Source organism: Aedes albopictus, chromosome 2 (genome assembly GCF_035046485.1).
Source record: "Aedes albopictus strain Foshan chromosome 2, AalbF5, whole genome shotgun sequence".
NCBI classification, from domain to species: domain Eukaryota; kingdom Metazoa; phylum Arthropoda; class Insecta; order Diptera; family Culicidae; genus Aedes; species Aedes albopictus.
Window position 1 is genome coordinate 99,444,951 of NC_085137.1, and position 19,603 is coordinate 99,464,553.

Below are 19,603 nucleotides of genomic sequence, written 5' to 3' on the forward strand. Positions count from 1 at the left end.
AAAATATTAAGCCAAAGTGAATATCTAACAACCGGGTAAAAGTTTTCGCAATGTGACAAATATGTTTGAGCTTAAATACTCTAACATCAATTTTAACGGACACTTAACTAACATGTTGCTTCATGTTGATGCACTTCAGTTGTTTGGAAACCTAGCAGAAACAAAAAACAAAAAAAATATTTTGCTTCTTGAATACAATTAAATTTTGTACCGAAATTAGCAACAAACTAATGAAAAATCCAACTAATCTATAAATCACCATGCCTATTCTGTTGTTCCGTTCTGACTTTGCTATTGAACAGTAGAAAAAATTGATTCGATTTAAAACCGCCACGAAAGGGTGATGGTAATATTTATAATGTGTGGCAATTATCGATCATATCGAACTGGGAACTGCCTTTCTTCTAGTCACTCACTATCGGGTGATCTTATGGGTCGATAATTCAATACCTATGTGTTTCTAAATAACAACTGGGTGATTCTCGATATGAGCATGAGCATTGGTGAACGTAGACTACGTAGTTGCTCATCCGTGATTGATCAGAGCTGAAATCAACAGGGAAAAACGGCTGTCATCCATATAGAGGAAGTGCGGTCATAACAGCCAAAGAGTTACCCTCTTTGCATCATCCATTTATTAGACAAATCAGCTTATTTAAAATGCTTTTTGCAAGTGCTTCGGTATGCCAATCCGTGTCTCAATTAATGATTTTTCAATCAACCCCAACATCCAATGGAGCGAAACAAAAAATAACTATTTTTCTGTCTCAAGAGCTAACTTATGTGTCTCTGACAGATTTTGGGCCGCTGAATCCGAATCCGGGTTCAGATTTGCTCCAGCACGTCACAGTTTTGAGCTATACCTCAATTTATAGGGCAAAATATGCGATTTTGGGCTTTTTTGATCGCATACCATTAAGCATGGAAATATTTTTTAGGCGATCAAAAGGTAAATTGGTCAATTAACATCTCAATTAACGACTCATACAAAATATTTCGTTTAACTAAATCGATTATGATAGTTTTAAGCGATTTATGTTAGGTACGATACTTCCCATACAAGTCACTTTCCAAAATTTGCATGCAAGTTTACTTACTAACATAAAATGCTTAAATCTATCAAATTTGATTGGGTAAAACGAAATAGTTTGCATGGGTCGATAATTTAGATATTGATTGACTAATTTACCCTTTGATTGATTGAAAAAAATATTTCCATGCTTAATGGCAGGCGATTAAAAAAGCCCAAAATAGCATATTTTGCCCTATAAATTAAGGTATAGCTCAAAACTGTGACGTGCTGGAGCAAATCTGAGCCCGGATTCAGATTCAGCGGCCCAAAATCTGTCAGAGACACATAAGTTTGCTCTTGAGACAAAAAAAATGTTGCGCTGTGTAATCAATGCTACACCATTGATTATACGTCGTTTTTTAAATTTCTTACTGAATTCATCTCTTATGAACACATATACGAAGAGCAATTTATTTAATGTTGAAACTGTTGCCTATCTTACATCATCAACTGTGACGAGGAAGAACAATTGAAACCGGGAAGGCCATCTAACTTGTCGTTTGCACTCTAACCCAAGCAGAGGAGAATAGCAAATTGATAGCAACAGAATCACATAACCTGTTTTTGTATCTTAATTTATTATTGTTAACTTATCAAAACATATCTTTTTAATAACATTTTTTATTGGGCAATCTTATTTTGTTATGTTCAAGTTATTGGAATATATCCACAAGACAACATTTCAATAATATATTTTGTTGTAGAACAAGTTCAGTTATTATTCTACTGTAGAGAATGTATAAATATGTGATGAACAATAACACAACAGTAACAAGTCCACAAATTTCCTGTTATTAAGTTGTAATTAGTCTAACAAAACATGTTATTGAATAAGTCTTCCAGGAACATTTTTTTGTTATGGTATTTGTTATTTTGGCGCTCATGACAGGCAAGTTTATAACATAAAAATTACTGATTTCATTTTAAAGTTATTAAGCCAAAATAACATATTTCATTATGTTGTTGATATTTTCTTCTGCTCGGGAAATTACAACTAAAATGCCGTGTCATTATTAGCTCGGTAGCTTAGTTGGAAAAGCACTTTGCTTTTCATGTTCAGTTCATTGAAAAATCATTAATTGACCACACGGATTGGTATACCGAAGACTTTACCCTTAAGAATTAATTACTCAAAGTTTCCATATTTCAGGTGCACTTCTTTAGAATTTTCTACACAATTGGAGTTAATTGGGACACTGCCGGGAATTCCTTTCTGGATTCAGGATTAATATTAATTTCCAGAATATTTTACAGAAAGGCAACGCTTAAAGGATTCCATATAATGATTTCATAAAGAATCTCTTTTAGATTCCTTCGGGTTTCGGGGATTGCTTCCTCAAGGATTGCTTCCAAAATTTGTACATACTTCATATATTTCTTGAAGCATCTTTGATGGATTTCTTCCACGCATATTATCAGAATTTTGCCAGGGCCCGTAGCGTAGTGGTCCACACGTTTGCTTCATAAGCGGATGGTCATGGGTTCGATCCCAGCCCCGGCACTTTGTCAGTTGCTCGTCCCCCGAGAGCGGCTGGCACCTTGATCCTCTTCTGAGCTCTCATAGCTCTAATGGACCTGGATAATTGGATATCGGCGAAATGGCAACTCATAATGGACCCTCAATCGGGCTGGTAAAAGGAACAGCAGCCACACATCAACATCCTCGTGCACATCATTCTACCATGGACAGGGTAGGAAAGTGACAGCAGCACATAGGCTGCCAGTTAGATATATTAGAATTAGAATAGAATACATTTAGGCGCTGCACATAAGTTTAAATGCAGCTGCCAATTGAAATAGCTCACGTAGTGCCCTAGTGGACAAAAGAGCTGTAAATTAGGTTAAGTGGATAAGAATAAAAATTATCAGAATTTTCTTCAGAGATTCGGATATTTTTTATGTAATTCCTATAGGATTTTCCAATAGAAGTTCAAATTTTTTTCCAGAAACCCGTTATTTTAAATATATATTGCAATTTCTCCAGAGGTTCCTTCAGGTGTTGCTTCATATACTCAAAGAGTCTCTCAGGCATGTATTTGGGAATTCTTCTAAAAAATCTCCAGAGGTTCTTTTGGAAGTTCCCAAACTTTTCCAGAAATACCTCCTTTATTCAGGAATTCTATCAGATTTTTCCGATAATGCTTGCAATTCTCTAAAGATTCTCTCAACAATTACTTCAGAATATATTCCTTGGCATTTTTCAAGAAATTCTTCTTTGAATACCTGCAGAAGGCTCTCTTTTGAAATCTTTGTGTTTTTATTCAATGGTTCTCTAAAAAATTCTCCCTGACTATTTTTTCTCTTTCTGCAAGATTTCCTTCACAAATTCCTCCAAGGAATTTTGTGTACTGATCTCTTCAAAACCTGTATAAAAAAAATCTTCTAAGAATTCCTCCAGAGGTACCTCCAGAAGTTCTTCCAAGGATTCCTTCAGAAATCCCACCAGGGATCCCTCCGATGTTTCTGTAAACATTTTTAGTTGATTCCTGCTGAAATTCTTCCTTGGACTTTTCCAAGAATCCCTCCAGAATTATCCCAAGTTATGTAAGAACATCTGAAAAAAAAAACCTGGGGACATACAGGTGGCCAAAATGTTTGGGATATAGACAACTTTTTTTCTCCCACAAAAAAAGTTTAACATGCGGTTATTTTTCATAGAGTGCATCAAAAAATCTCAAATTTTGACTGTTTGTCAACCTATTATATGTGCATCATTGGTACAAATTTGGGCTCGATTGATTAATCTTTTGCGAAGCTAAAACCGTTCTCGTAAATCAGTATTTTTAGACATCTTATTTTTAAGCTGTCATATCTCGGAAATCAGTAAACCGAATTGAATGAAATTTAGAACGTTCATTTACAATATATTAATGCTTAACAAGTTATTAAAACATAAATACTTTTTGAACGTTGAAAAAGTTATCATAGATTGACACTTTTTGGATTTTTCTCAAAAAAATGTATTTTTTTACATCAATTTCAATCAATTTTAGTTTTGATATACAAATATTTTCCACTTTTGCTCTCAAGATATCTCTAATAAGATTTATTAGAGCCTATTTGGATTAAAGGAAGAACACATTTAGTAATTTTTGTGTGGTATTGTAAATTTGACTTATTTTCCTCTATATGGGTAAAAATTTCAACCTGGTATAACTTTATTCATCGTGAAAAATATATTACTTTATAACGTTGAATCAAGGATAAATATATTGTTGACAAACGTTGAACAATTTATTCAATTCGGTTCACTAGTTCCCGAGATATGTATGATAGTTTAAAAATTAGCTGTCTAAAAATAGTGTTTTACTAAAACGATTCAAACTTTGCGAAAGATTAATCAATCAAGCACAAATTTGTACCAATGTTGCACATATCCACATATCAACCTATTGACAAACAGTCAAAATTTGAGATTTTTTTATGCACCCTAAGAAAAGTTACAACTTGTTGATCTTTATTGTAAGAGAAAAAAAAAGTTGTCTATCCCAAACATTTTGGCTATCCCCTGTATCTGAATCCTGAAGAAATTTCTCAAGGAATTTTTAGGGAAATATTAAAATTATACCGTGTTGCAATTCCTGAAGAAACCCCTAAGTTTCTGAAGAATTCTGATGAGACATTTTTTTCAAAGCATTATTATCAAGATTATTATTAATTCTTCAAAAAAGTTGGATATAAATTGTTATCAAGAAGAAAAAATTAAAGTTGTAGGTGGCAATATAGTTATCACTGCCTTTAAAGGGCTAAAGAAGCCAGTTAAGAAAAACATTCACAGCTCAGAAGCAAAAACACGAAAGAATCTTCTAGTGAATTTCTGCCAGCACCCTTGTACAAAATTCTGAAAGAACATCTGGAGAAATGTTTAAACGAATCCGAAGAATTTCTAAAGTAATCCCTGGCGGAGTTACAGAAGGAAGCCAGTACTCTAAAGAATTTTTGGAGAAATTTCTGGAAATTTTTTTGAGGCCTAGTTTGAGGCGATATCTGAAGAAAGCCCTAGATAATTTCTGAAGAAAACTTTGGAAGAATTTCTGAAGGAGTCTGTGGGTGGAAGGCTTCTTTAAATTCATTGGAGAAATTCCGGATGGTATCCTGAAAATTTTATTTTTGAAAAAAATCGCAAAACCGCATTTTTTTTAAGAAATCTATGGGTGCACAGTTAGAAAAAAACACCGACTTCGGTAATGTTTTACCGAAATCTCAACCTTTAAGTTTGTTTTACAGTAAAAATTCGGTAAAGGTACCAACTTTTACCGAAGTTCGTTAGAGTTTGACAGATAAACGATAACATTTTACCGAAATTTGTTATTTTTTCACAGAATTTCATTAAAAATCCATCCGGTTGAGATTTTGGTAAAAATTACCGAACGAGATTAGCTGTGTGATTTCCTTGGAGAATTCTCGTACAGGTATCTGAAAGAATCTACGGAGGAATTTCTGATGAAACCCATGGTAGCTTTTTTAGAGGAAATCTTGAAGAAGTTTCTGGAGGATCCTTTACAGGAAATCCTGAAGGAAATTCTCAAGGAATCTGTTCTAAAAGAACTTTCAAAAGGGATTCTTGGAAAACTTTTTGAATCGATTTTAAGAAGGATTTTTATAAAGGAGTTACTGTAGCGATTTTGGAAGGAATCCAAAGGAGGTTTTACAAAGAAGTTCTAAAACTAATTTCAAGTGTAACCTTTTTAAAAATGACGAAAATTTTAAACTGTGAATTTTCAAAAGAAATCCGTGAACATATTCCTGAAGGAATTCTCACAAAAAAAAAAACAACAAAGGCATTACTGACAGAACTTCTTGAAAGTTTCATGAAAAGTTTTCTGAATGAATCGCAAGAAGAATTTGTGAAGAAAAACCAGGAATCCATGCAAAATTTTACGAAAATTATGAATATCTATAGATGGGTTTCCAAATGAATCCTTGAATGAATGTTTGAACCAATCCTTCACTCAAAGATTTTTTAAAGATATTATCAAAATATTTGTGAACAAATTTATGGAGGAATTTCTGAAGCATATTTGCGAAATTTCCTAACATAATATTTTGATAAATTGCGGGGTAATTAAAAAAATGTTAACATTTGATCTCAAAAGCTGGTTATTCGGTAAGTAACTTGGAATAATCCCGATCACACCACTGTGCCAACACATTCAAATAAGATATGGTCGGGGTTCTGCTAAACCGAACCAAAGACCATTTTTTGAAAAATTGGGTTTTCTTAACCATTAAGTGAAGAAAATGATGATCTTCATTCCATGTAAAAATCCAGTAATTCTGACAGCTCTTCGTGGAGTAAATTCAAAATTTCTGTTTGGCGGAACATACAAAACATCATTTTGCATCCAACCAGAGTGAACTGTAAACCATTCGATAGAATCAGCGAAATATTTTAGTTTTGGTCCAGCTGATGAACATTTCAAGTTCTCCTCATCGCCGTCAGATTTCTAACTTCTAACCGACTCATAGTAACAATATGTGAGAAAATTTAACACGTAATTAAAAATACGGGTGTTGGAGGATCCAATTATGTTTCGATGGCGCTGATAGCCATTTTTCCAAATCATATTCAGCCAGACCGAACCAAATGCACTGCATTTAAAAATCAATTTATTCTCAACAATACAAAAATAAACTGGTTTTGAATACATGCGTTATGTCGATACACGGCAAAGGCTGGGTATGCTGCGCAATTCAGATCCCATTGTGATCCACTAGCCTCTGCCCAGCAACTCCTATCCCTACCTCCACGCGGTACCGGCCGGAAACTATGAGCAACCTTAGGGAAGATCGGGTAACCAACCCCGGTGGGACCTTTGGTCGTAGGCTGACAGGGAAGGGGGGGGGGGTTTGCTTCGGCAAACCTGAGCGTCTGTTCTCCAGGAGGAGCGGCTCACAACAGCGTCTGATCCCCATGTTAGGGGCGGCTGATCTACGTCCGAGTGCCAGGGAAGGACTCTAAGCTCAACTGTGCACTATGGTCCTCCGGAAAGTAGGGGGTTGGTGTCAGGCCCTACGAGCCAGCCGTAAAAACCCATTGTAACGGAAAATCAGCAACAGAATAATACGAACCGAGACCAACGGCAACGACCCCAGCGAACAAAAAGGACTTGCGATTGGAAACTCGGTACGTGGAACTGCCGATCTCTCAACTTCATTGGGAGCACCCGCATACTCGCCGATCTACTGAAGGACCGCGGGTTCGGCATCGTAGCGCTGCAGGAGGTGTGTTGGACAGGATCCATGGTGCGAACGTTTAGAGGTAATCATACCATCTACCAGAGCTGCGGCAACACACGCGAGCTGGGAACAGCTTTCATCGTGATGGGTGATATGCAGAGGCGCGTGATCGGTTGGTGGCCGATCGACGAAAGAATGTGCAGGTTGAGGATCAAGGGCCGATTCTTCAACTTCAGCATAATAAACGTGCACAGCCCACACTCCGGAAGTACTGATGATGACAAGGACGCATTTTACGCGCAGCTCGAACGCGAGTACGATCGCTGCCCAAGCCACGACGTCAAGATCATCATAGGAGATTTGAACGCTCAGGTAGGCCAGGAGGAGGAATTCAGACCGACGATTGGTAAGTTTAGCGCCCACCAGCAAACGAACGAAAACGGCCTACGACTCATTGATTTCGCCGCCTCCAAAAATATGGCCATACGTAGCACCTTTTTCCAACACAGCCTCCCTTATCGTTACACCTGGAGATCACCACAGCAGACGGAATCTCAAATCGACCACATTCTGATTGACGGACGGCACGTACGTGGAACGGAATCGACGAAACGAATGGTTCGACGAAGAGTGCAGAACGGTTTTGGAGGAGAAGAACGCAGCGAGGGCGGTAATGCTGCAGCAAGGGACTCGACAGAACGTGGAACGTTACAAACAGAAGCGGAAACAGCAGACCCGCCTCTTTCGGGAGAAAAAGCGCCGCCTGGAAGAAGCGGAGTGTGAAGAAATGGAACTGCTGTGCCGTTCCCAAGAAACACGGAAGTTCTATCAGAAACTCAACGCATCCCGCAACGGCTTCGTGCCGCGAGCCGAAATATGCAGGGATAAAGACGGAGCTCATATTTTTGAGATTAGTGCAACGTAAGAACTATATCACAATCACACGACACGACGCGGAACCAGGACATAACACTTTTTGTTCTTACAAATAACGAAAAAAGGATATAAATTTACCTTTTTTAACGACCGGTTTCGGGTTTGTTGTCACCCATCATCAGGACGATGTCCAACTGATTACTAAGTAAAACTAATACAGCTTCATACTTGGAACAGTATACGTCAAACACGTTGGTGGTGGGTCATTTAATTTTTCGTTTCGTCAAGTGGAATAGTGTAGATGTTATTGGAGCTTCGTCTTCATTCATCAACGGCTGCTCCGCAGTCGCAATGTACATCGACTCCCATGCGTTGAGGTGTGAGACTTTCCTCACACACTTTTTCAGTTTAGCGTGATCCCAGTTTACTGAATGGTTAAGTTCTGTTGTGTGTGCTGCTACGCTCGAATCATGGGCCCTCTGATTTTCAACCGCGTTTCTGTGTTCCCTCAGACGTGTTTTGAATTTTCGTCGAGTTTGCCCAATGTAAACAGCTGGGCAGCTTTTACATGGAATTTCGTAGATTCCGGACAGATCTTCCTTGGGAACTTTATCCTTCAGGGAGCAAAGACGGTCCTTCAGAGTATTACTACTTTTATAAACTGTTTTAAATCCATGGTGTTTTAGAGTTTTCTGGATTGTGTTAGTCACCTTCGGGTAGAAGGGTAAGCTAACCCTTTGAAGCTCTTCGCGATCTGGTTGTAATGTAGTGGCGTGTTGTCTATGTCTCTTCCTCTCGTGTTTCCGTAATATTTTGTTGATGAAACCTTCGTCGTAACCATTCAATATAGCGGAATCGTGGATTTTTCTTTTCTCTTCCAAAAACTCGTTCCTTTCCATTGGAATATTGTAGAGGCGGTGAGCCATTGAATGGTACGCGGCTTGCTTTTGGGAGCCAAAGTGATTAGAGTCTGAGGTAATATAACGGTCAGTAGATATTGGTTTCCGATAGATGCCAAACTTCAACCTATTATCCTCATTCTTCGAAATTAACAAATCCAAGAATGGAAGTTTTTCCTCAACTTCCTTCTCAACGGTGAATTTGATTGTGCTATGTTTAGAGTTTAGTAATTCAAGGGTTTGGTTTAGGTAGCGTTCTTTCACAACAGCAAAAATGTCGTCTACATATCTACGCCACACTCGAGGGAAGAGTTTTTCTTTTTCCAGGTCTATTTCCAAGTCCGATGATCATTGATAACTTTGTGGTAAATCTATCGTCCGTGCAACTGACATCAAGTGAACATGATTTGTTGAATAAGGGGTTGAATTTTGCCGTTCCCCCTCAACAGGCTCCACTTGCTGACGTAGTAAACAACATAGAAAGTGCCATACAGTATGCAAATGTTCCATCGAAGTCCGCCCTTCGTCGCGATGTTGAACGCTGCATTCTGAAAACAGCAAAAAAACAAGACAACTCGAAACAAGCCATCTCTAAGATAGAATCCACAATTAAACAACTAAGTGCCCACGACGTTGTCTACTCCCGGGCAGACAAAGGTAACGCAGTGGTGATCATGAACAAGGAAGACTACGACTCCAAGGTCCTGAATATGATCCACTCGGGACCCTACACTTAATGGAAGTACAAAAATGGTAAGCCGAAGGATCCTCTCAACGCCCTGATTGAGGAAGCTAATTGTACACGACAAAAAGTTGCACTTTTGATGGGTGAAGAAAAGTTAGAAAGAAAGTTTCTCGTCCCGAATCCAAAGGTTGCATCATTGTACTGCTTGCCAAAGATCCACAAGAATCCCGTGGCAATGCGGCCCATCTCATCGAACATTTGCACTCCGACGGAAAAAATGGCTGCATGGTTGGTGGATGAAATGAAAAGGTATCCAGTAACCCACGGAAAAAGTGTTAAAAACTCTATAGAGTTTTCGGAACAGCTGAAGGACTTTGAGGTACGAAGAGGCGAAATACTCGTGTCTTTCGACGTGGTTTCGTTGTTCCCGAATGTGCCTGTGGATGAGGCCCTTAGGAGTTTACGCAGACATTTGGAACGCAAACGAGCAGCCCCGAATCACATTGAGGCGTACCTCACGGTAGCAGAGGTATGCATGAGCCAAAACTACTTCGCCTTTAGAGGTAAGTTTTACAAGCAAACCTTTGGATTGAGCATGGGAAGCAAACTTTCGCCACTTTTGGCTGAAGTTTTCATGAGCGACTTGGAAATAGACCTGGAAAAAGAAAAACTCTTCCCTCGAGTGTGGCGTAGATATGTAGACGACATTTTTGCTGTTGTGAAAGAACGCTACCTAAACCAAACCCTTGAATTACTAAACTCTAAACATAGCACAATCAAATTCACCGTTGAGAAGGAAGTTGAGGAAAAACTTCCATTCTTGGATTTGTTAATTTCGAAGAATGAGGATAATAGGTTGAAGTTTGGCATCTATCGGAAACCAATATCTACTGACCGTTATATTACCTCAGACTCTAATCACTTTGGCTCCCAAAAGCAAGCCGCGTACCATTCAATGGCTCACCGCCTCTACAATATTCCAATGGAAAGGAACGAGTTTTTGGAAGAGAAAAGAAAAATCCACGATTCCGCTATATTGAATGGTTACGACGAAGGTTTCATCAACAAAATATTACGGAAACACGAGAGGAAGAGACATAGACAACACGCCACTACATTACAACCAGATCGCGAAGAGCTTCAAAGGGTTAGCTTACCCTTCTACCCGAAGGTGACTAACACAATCCAGAAAACTCTAAAACACCATGGATTTAAAACAGTTTATAAAAGTAGTAATACTCTGAAGGACCGTCTTTGCTCCCTGAAGGATAAAGTTCCCAAGGAAGATCTGTCCGGAATCTACGAAATTCCATGTAAAAGCTGCCCAGCTGTTTACATTGGGCAAACTCGACGAAAATTCAAAACACGTCTGAGGGAACACAGAAACGCGGTTGAAAATCAGAGGGCCCATGATTCGAGCGTAGCAGCACACACAACAGAACTTAACCATTCAGTAAACTGGGATCACGCTAAACTGAAAAAGTGTGTGAGGAAAGTCTCACACCTCAACGCATGGGAGTCGATGTACATTGCGACTGCGGAGCAGCCGTTGATGAATGAAGACGAAGCTCCAATAACATCTACACTATTCCACTTGACGAAACGAAAAATTAAATGACCCACCACCAACGTGTTTGACGTATACTGTTCCAAGTATGAAGCTGTATTAGTTTTACTTAGTAATCAGTTGGACATCGTCCTGATGATGGGTGACAACAAACCCGAAACAGGTCGTTAAAAAAGGTACATTTATATCCTTTTTTCGTTATTTGTAAGAACAAAAAGTGTTATGTCCTGGTTCCGCGTCGTGTCGTGTGATTATAAAGACGGAGGCCTCTTGACGGACGGACGTGAGGTGATCGAAAGGTGGAAGCAGCACTTCGATCAGCACCTGAACGGCGTGGAGAGCGTAGGCACGGGAGCCCACGGCAACGGAGGAAATGACGACGCCAATGCAGCGGAGGACGGAAATGAACCAACTCCCACGCTGAGGGAAGTTAAGGATGCCATTCACCAGCTCAAAACCAACAAAGCAGCTGGTAAGGATGGTATCGCAGCTGAACTCATCAAGATGGGCCCAGAAAAGTTGGCCACCTGTCTGCATCGGCTGATAGTCAGGATCTGGGAAACCGAACAGCTACCGGAGGAGTGGAAGGAAGGGGTAATCTGCCCCATTCACAAGAAAGGCGACCATTTGGAATGTGAGAACTTCAGGGCGATCACTATTTTGAATGCTGCCTACAAAGTGCTATCCCAGATCATCTTCCGTCGTCTGTCACCTAAAACAAATGAGTTCGTGGGAAGTTATCAAGCCGGCTTCATCGACGGCCGGTCGACAACGGACCAGATCTTTACCGTACGGCAAATCCTCCAGAAATGCCGTGAATACCAGGTCCCAACGCACCACCTGTTCATCGACTTCAAAGCGGCATACGATAGTCCGATAGACCGCGCAGAGCTATGGAGAATCATGGACGAAAACGGCGTTCCTGGGAAGCTGACTAGACTGATTAAAGCAACGATGAACGGTGTGCAAAACTGCGTAAGGGTTTCGGGTGAACTATCCAGTTCATTCGTATCTCGCCGGGGACTGCGACAAGGTGACGGACTCTCATGTCTACTTTTCAACATCGCGCTGGAAGGTGTGATGCGACGAGCCGGGCTCAACAGCCGGGGAACGATTTTCACAAAATCCGGTCAATTTGTGTGCTTTGCGGACGACATGGACATTATCGCTAGAACATTTGGAAAGGTGGCAGAACTGTACACCCGCCTGAAACGCGAAGCAGCAAAGGTCGGACCGGTGGTGAATGCCTCAAAAACAAAGTACATGCTGATAGGCGGAACCGAAAACGACCGGATCGGTCTGGGTAGTAATGTTACGATAGACGGGGATACTTTCGAGGTGGTGGAGGAATTCGTCTACCTTGGATCCTTACTGACGGCTGACAACAACGTGAGCTGTGAAATTCGGAGGCGCATCATCAGCGGAAGTCGGGCCTACTACGGGCTCCAGAAGAAACTGCGGTCGAAAAAGATTCACCCACGCACCAAATGCACCATGTACAAAACGCTAATAAGACCGGTGATCCTATACGGGCACGAGACATGGACCATGCTCGAGGAGGACCTACAAGCACTCGGAGTTTTCGAGCGACGCGTGCTAAGAACGATCTTCGGCGGTGTGCAGGAGAACGGTGTGTGGCGAAGAAGAATGAACCACGAGCTCGCTGCACTTTACGGCGAACCCAGCATCCAGAAGGTGGCCAAAGCCGGAAGGATACGATGGGCAGGGCATGTTGCAAGAATGCCGGACAACAACCCTGCAAAGCTGGTGTTTGCAACGGATCCGGTTGGCACAAGAAGGCGTGGAGCGCAGAGAGCACGATGGGCGGACCAGGTGGAGCGTGACTTGGCGAGCATTGGGCGTGACCGAGGATGGAGAGCGGCAGCCACAAACCGAGTATTGTGGCGTACTATTGTTGATTATGTCTTGTCTTAATGATGTGGAACAAATAAATGTATGTATGTATGTATGTCGATACACCTCATACCGATAATTTACCCCAGGAGCCGTCATTTAACTACAAGGCTAATTAGAATAATAAAGCTTGAAAAAAATAACCAGTTGGTTCACTTTGGCTGATCGAAAAATGACGTTTTCACGAAAACCATACTTGAGAAGAATGTTTAAAAGTTGATTCAGACTTAACGACTGACCTTCAGCTAGGTAAAATGACCTAGATGTAACGAGCTTGGTTATCACTCAGATGATCCAAGTTCGAATCTCTTTCAAATTTTAGAAAACTTTTTTGTACTTAGTTCACTTTGACAGAAAATTTTCATGGTTTTCTTCGACCACCATAAATTTGAAGTACACAAACTGCTCCACATTCACATCTCAGGACCTCAGGGTATGCAAGGACATCATTTGACATAATCACTCTTGCTCTGTGCCTCCACATGCACCGCTTATGAAGAAAAAGCATGGGTGAGAAAAGCTGAGCTGGGAGGGCTTCCGCCGTTCATATTTCAAACTATTTTGAGACCTTCGTGCTACCATACTATACGCGTCCTTTTTGAATCTTGTAAAGGATTGTGAGTGATATCGATTTCAACTTGATAGACGATGGAAAATCGAGATTTTTTTCACTGTCCAACTGGTTTTACCTGAAACAAAATTACACATTCAGCCAAACTGAACTATAAACCATTTTCTAATGTTTTTGATCAGCCAGAGTGAACTGAGTGCAAAGTACCAAGAAATAAAATGTAATTATATCAGTGATTCCAAATAATTTACATGTATTCTTAATTTCTGATGGTTAATGAAGGCTTGTAAGTTACATGAGTGCGGAAAAGTTTCAAATAATCTTCGCTGTTGTTTATTTGTGAGTGGTTGAACTTTAAGCTTATTTATCTCGGAATTATCTTTTTGGCGCTTAGTTCGGTTTAGCAGAACCCCGGCCATATGCAGTGTAAGTAAATAAGCTACACTAGATTAAGGTGTTATTCATTTCCAGCTTAAAATTATGAATTTTTAAGCTTTGAAGGGCGGTGGTCTTACCACGTCTTCGCCTACGACGCATTTGCCTAGTAGACCTAGGCGTTTTGACTCTTGTGTCATATCTTTGATATGCTGCACGCTACGCCAAACAACACAGTTAGAAAAAATCACCGACTTCGGTAATGTTTTACCGAAATCTCAACCGTTAAATTTGTTTTACAGTAAAAATTCGGTAAAGGTAGCAACTTTTACCGAAGTTCGTTAGAGTTTGACAGATAAACGATAACATTTTACCGAAATTTGTTATTTTTTCACAGAATTTCGTTAAAAATCCATTACCGAACGCTCAGCGGTTGAGATTTCGGTAAAAATTACCGAACGAGATTAGCTGTGAATATCACAAGGCAGGCTAGTTACCAATGTAAACATTATTTTTGGATGTTAAGACCAAGCCCACTCGTGGGCTTAACACTACACACGCAACAGCACGTCGCACAGTGGCCGAAAGCCGGACAAAACCTCAAAAATCGACTTCAATTTTTTATTTTTCTAATATTTTTCATCCATTATAGAGATACTTCAACTAAGAAAACCCCAAATGTTCAAGTCATTTGGTCAAAAATTGAGTCTTGTAGATTTTTTCAAAGTTGAGGTTTTGTGTGGTACTTTAGTAGTGTTATTTGTCTTTATTTAATGAGCTTTCTTCATGAGCTCGTTGTAAAACTCAGGAAGATTTGGATAATGTGACAATATTATTGGTGTTTTTGGGTATGAATAACCATTACATTTCAGGGTTTGTTTGGAATCTAATCACAAAACTTTTATGTTTTTACAACATGTAAAAATATTGACTTTAATGAGATTATGAAGAAAAACTTCGTATTAAAGAGATCCAGTACTTGTTTAGGAAACATCAGAAAACGACGCCGTATCCCGGATCTGACGTGAAATTTTGTCTAGTTTCTGGTTATATAGGTCACTGTTTGCGCATTTTTGCGCTAAGCACGAAAAAAAAATTTTTTTTTCTATCAGGTCACAATGGAGCCGCATGGTTGCGGAGGAAGTCATATTGTTTGAAGTATATATTTTATCTCCACATAATTCAAATCAACTTCAGGTAATCCTCATTATAGTAAGAGGCCTTCACTAAGGCACATGGTGATGGCAGAGGGGAGCAAAATATGGGGGGGGCGGGTTTTGATTGATAACGTGATGGTCACAGTCTGGATTTTTTTTTTCAATATTATTTTATTATTTGACAGAAAATCACAACAAGATGGGTGTTTCAGTTAAAAAAAAACATTGAGCTGGAGGAGAAAGGAGTGATTACTAAGAATGATTAAGCCTTTATTTACTTAGACACTATCTACATCTCGATTGTTGAAGATGGTGTTGCTTTACCATATACAACTAACTCTTTTAACCATAAAAATAATGGCAAAAAATAAATTTCTGAGAAACATGTTACAATAACTACAAACCATTGCTCATTGGTTTTCTTAAACTGGTCGTTTCTTCGATTTATCTTAATCGTTAGAATAGCTCAAAAAGCTTGGAAGCTATCTATTCACGAACTTTTATCGTAGTTTCAATATATAGTGACACAAATTTTTCGACATCTGCGCGTTTTTTCTTTACACGCACATCGCTACAGTTCAAAGCAACTGGCATCTAGAAAATATAAAAAGAATTCACTGAACGGCGTAAAACGCTACGTTAAATATTAACAATACGATAACCAAGGCAATCTTTGGTTATTTTAATCGCAATTTTATGAAACGAACATTTTACGCTCTTGAGTGAATCCCTTTATATATTTTTCTTCAAAAACTTATGTTTTATTGTATGTTATTCATGCGATTTTGTAGACCACATTTCTACTTAACGACACACAGAGTTATAAATATATTTTTTGGAGCTCTACTGTTCATCAATATGATTTCCGATCTCTGATGATCGTTTTCAACATTTCCATTCAATACATATTGCGAATATGTATTGCCATTTCTTCATAGATAGGATTGTTTTGGTTGCTTCGATAAGTGATAACAGAGATCAATGTACAATACAACCCAAACTCATGAAGCCGTTGAAACGAGATTGATAAAAAGAATTTCAAATTTTACGCCCTTTACTATATGAGACTATCTGACCCTATTTTGAATCGTTAACTCACCTCTGTGTACCCACCGTAAAACGTCACGTGATCTATGGACGGTCCCTGAGAATAGACCACCTCTTGTCAGCCAACATTGGTGTGTATCTGAATTGATCCATTGAAAGAAAACGTAGGTAATCCATTTTTCTAATGATTTATGTAGTTTTAAAGATTTTGGACCACCCTAACAGCAATTATAGTTAACACTTATGTGGCCGGCAGGGTACCCGGGTACCTTTTTCAATTTCAAATCTCGATATTTTAATGGTTATTGAGACTAGGATGTTGGAACTCTGTTAGATCTTAGAACTCGTGAATATACATCTATTACTGGGGTTGACCAAATTTTAAAGTGAGGAGGGGCAGGGGGAGGGGCTCCTGCATTGTTTTTATTACGTGGAAGGCCGGCAGGGTACCCGGGTACCCACGAAATTGAAATGATCATATCTCCGTCAATTTTTCATCGATTTTGGAAATTTTTAGCTCATTCAATTCAGAAACTCATCATCTATCGGGAAAATATTTGGTTAGACCGATCTAATCACCGTGGTTTTCGGAAAATCCATATTTTTGGGAGCATGTCCTTATACCATATTGATATTTTAATCATTTCCAGTTTTTTGTGATTGATTAATCATGATTAATCATGATTTTTAATCAATGAGCCATTTTTAATCAATAATCATAATCAATAATCACAGCTAAAACCAATTTTAATCATTAATCATAATCATTAATCATCCTAAAAATCGAATTAATCATTAATCATAACCAATAATCACCAAAATTTGAATTTTAATCATCAATGATTAATCATGATTAAAATTTTTGTTAATCATGAACGCTCTGATTGAAACCCACATTGTTAAGGCTAGGATACCTTAAAGTGTTTATGGTCAACCATGGCCTCACGGGAAGCGTGTTCCGAAATCACAGTTTCAAAGTCAACACGTTTCATGATTCCAGGCCGGTCAGATACAATATACCAAAGCAATTTTACGATGCTTGGTACCGAAATTGCTACTAACCTACCGAAAATCCCGTATATTGTATTGTATAAAAACACGGATCCGGAAATCCGGATTTTCCGGTACCTATGGTGATCGGACCGGTCCAACCAAATACGATCTCGATAGATAATGAGTTTCTGAGTTGAATGAGGCAAAAACTTTTAAAATCGGTGGAAAATCGCTGAGATATGATCATTTCCATTTCGTGGGTACCCGGGTACCCTGCCGGCCTTCTACGGGTGTTTTTTTTGCTGGCCACACTACGGTTAACTTCAATACCAGTACATGATTTAAGAACTTCCAAATTAAAAGGTTAATCAAAATCTACGTTCAAAAAACACATCGAGATAGCTTATTATCGGTTACTTTTTACATGTTTTCCATAATCAGCAGATTTAAAATCAAAATGTATGAAAAGTTCCATATCAGAAATAGATTTAGGACACTAAAATCATCATAACCTGTGAATTCAAGCCATTTTGGTTAGCATTTGAGGTTTTGTCCGACCTTTGTATGGAGGCCCGCCACTGTGCGTCGTTAACGATTTTTAATTTCGTTATCCACCCATTTTCGCACCGGTCGTTCGTTTCCATGTGAGTAAAATAATGATCGGTCGCCTTTCCGCACCGGTGGTCTCTATTCTATCCGTACCATCGGTTTTTTGCACTTCCGTAAATCATCGCAATATTTTGTTTATTTCTATGGTGTTATTGCAAATCTTATTCAGTATAATAATCTGTGCTCATATTTTGAAAGAAGGGGTTTTGGATAAGACTGAAAACTGTTAGTAAAAATTGAACTCAAATAAATAATTCCCTTGGAGATTTGTACCAGTTTTGGTGCGTTTCAAGATATCATTTTCTCAATAATGTATGATTGTATTTAATCCCGGAATTCAAGCAATCTTTTTTAAATTATATGTTTGTTGCTTACTGTATGACTAGTTGGTTGAATTTTTATCTAAAATAATATCCATCTCTTCGATATCCATGTTGCCTTTCTCGCAAGAAATTTATCTGAATTTGAGATTTTGAGCATCTTTTTTAATAATTAGGTTTATTAAATAATTACATCCCTTGCATTTCCAACACATTTATTACGTAGTTGTCTCCTTTAGAACTTCGCGTAGGTCAAAATTCTTGAATCCTGGTCATAGTAGAAGCTGTCTTCTAACAGTCTGCGATAAGTTTGCGCAACCTTTTTTCATAAACGTGTATTTTAACATTAGCTAATTCTATACTCAGTCACAACCTTTTAGGTACAAAGCATCAATCGGAAATCTTAATATATATTGCGATATTTTATATACTGGTATATGAATATTTTGTTGGAAGCAGATTCTATGCGCTTGAAGTAGACTGCGTATTTGTGAAAGTACATAATGAGCCCACTCTCTTTTTTGGCACTTCATACAACATTTGTTGTATTTTAACATCCAACACTTGCTTTTTCTATAACGAGGAACCTACAATATGGCAGTCCTGCGCACCGCCCATTTTAATTGATGAAACTTGGCAGCTCGACTTCAGTTTTTTAGATTTGTATCGGTATGATTACAGTATACGGCAGGAAAAAATGCGAAATTTTCGTCCATTTGACATTAACCAATCTATGTTTCAACGTTCCATGACCTATAATAGGCTAGTTTTCTGAAAAGTTAATTAAAAAATTTCCCATTTTGGTCACTAACCTTTACAGGGCGGCGCCTGAAGATGAAGACAACCAGAATTTTCAAACCGCAAAAAAACGCACAGGTCGCTAAATTTCGCATCTGATAAAACAAAATTTTTGATTTTCTCTACAATATCATCAAATATATGTACTTATTTCATCTGGTATGTGAAACTACATGGATCTGGATCAATGTGGTCTGGTTGTTAATCGAATTTGAGCTAATTTTGTTACTGTTATAGTCATTTTGTTTAATGACCATTGGGCGCGCAGTTTATTGATATCCGCTTATTAGGCCTACATTATCACATGTTAAACATCAAATATGTTCATTTTTATTTTTCAGTGCTAGAATATAGACATTGACTGATACACTGTCATGAAAAAATACACATATATATCCTATATTTAGCGTGTAATAGTGCCTTGAACTTTTTGCATTTTTTCCTGCCGCACCCTGTTAAGTTTGTTTTTACAAAAAAAAAATAACTGTAGTGTTTTTTATGATATTTGAATTGAGTTAGGTACAGGCAAAGCCTCATTGA

General features: G+C 38.7%; 1 protein-coding gene across 1 annotated transcript in view; it reads left to right on the forward strand.

Moving 5' to 3' along the window:
* Positions 1 to 13,251, forward strand: part of LOC134287678 (uncharacterized) — a 182,627-nt gene extending 169,376 nt beyond the window's left edge. The window contains exon 2 of the mRNA XM_062850115.1: positions 12,618 to 13,251. Coding sequence (XP_062706099.1) covers positions 12,618 to 13,214 — 597 coding nt within the window. The 3' untranslated portion in view covers positions 13,215 to 13,251. The remainder of the gene's footprint in view (positions 1 to 12,617) is intronic.
* Positions 13,252 to 19,603: the final 6,352 nt, after the last annotated feature.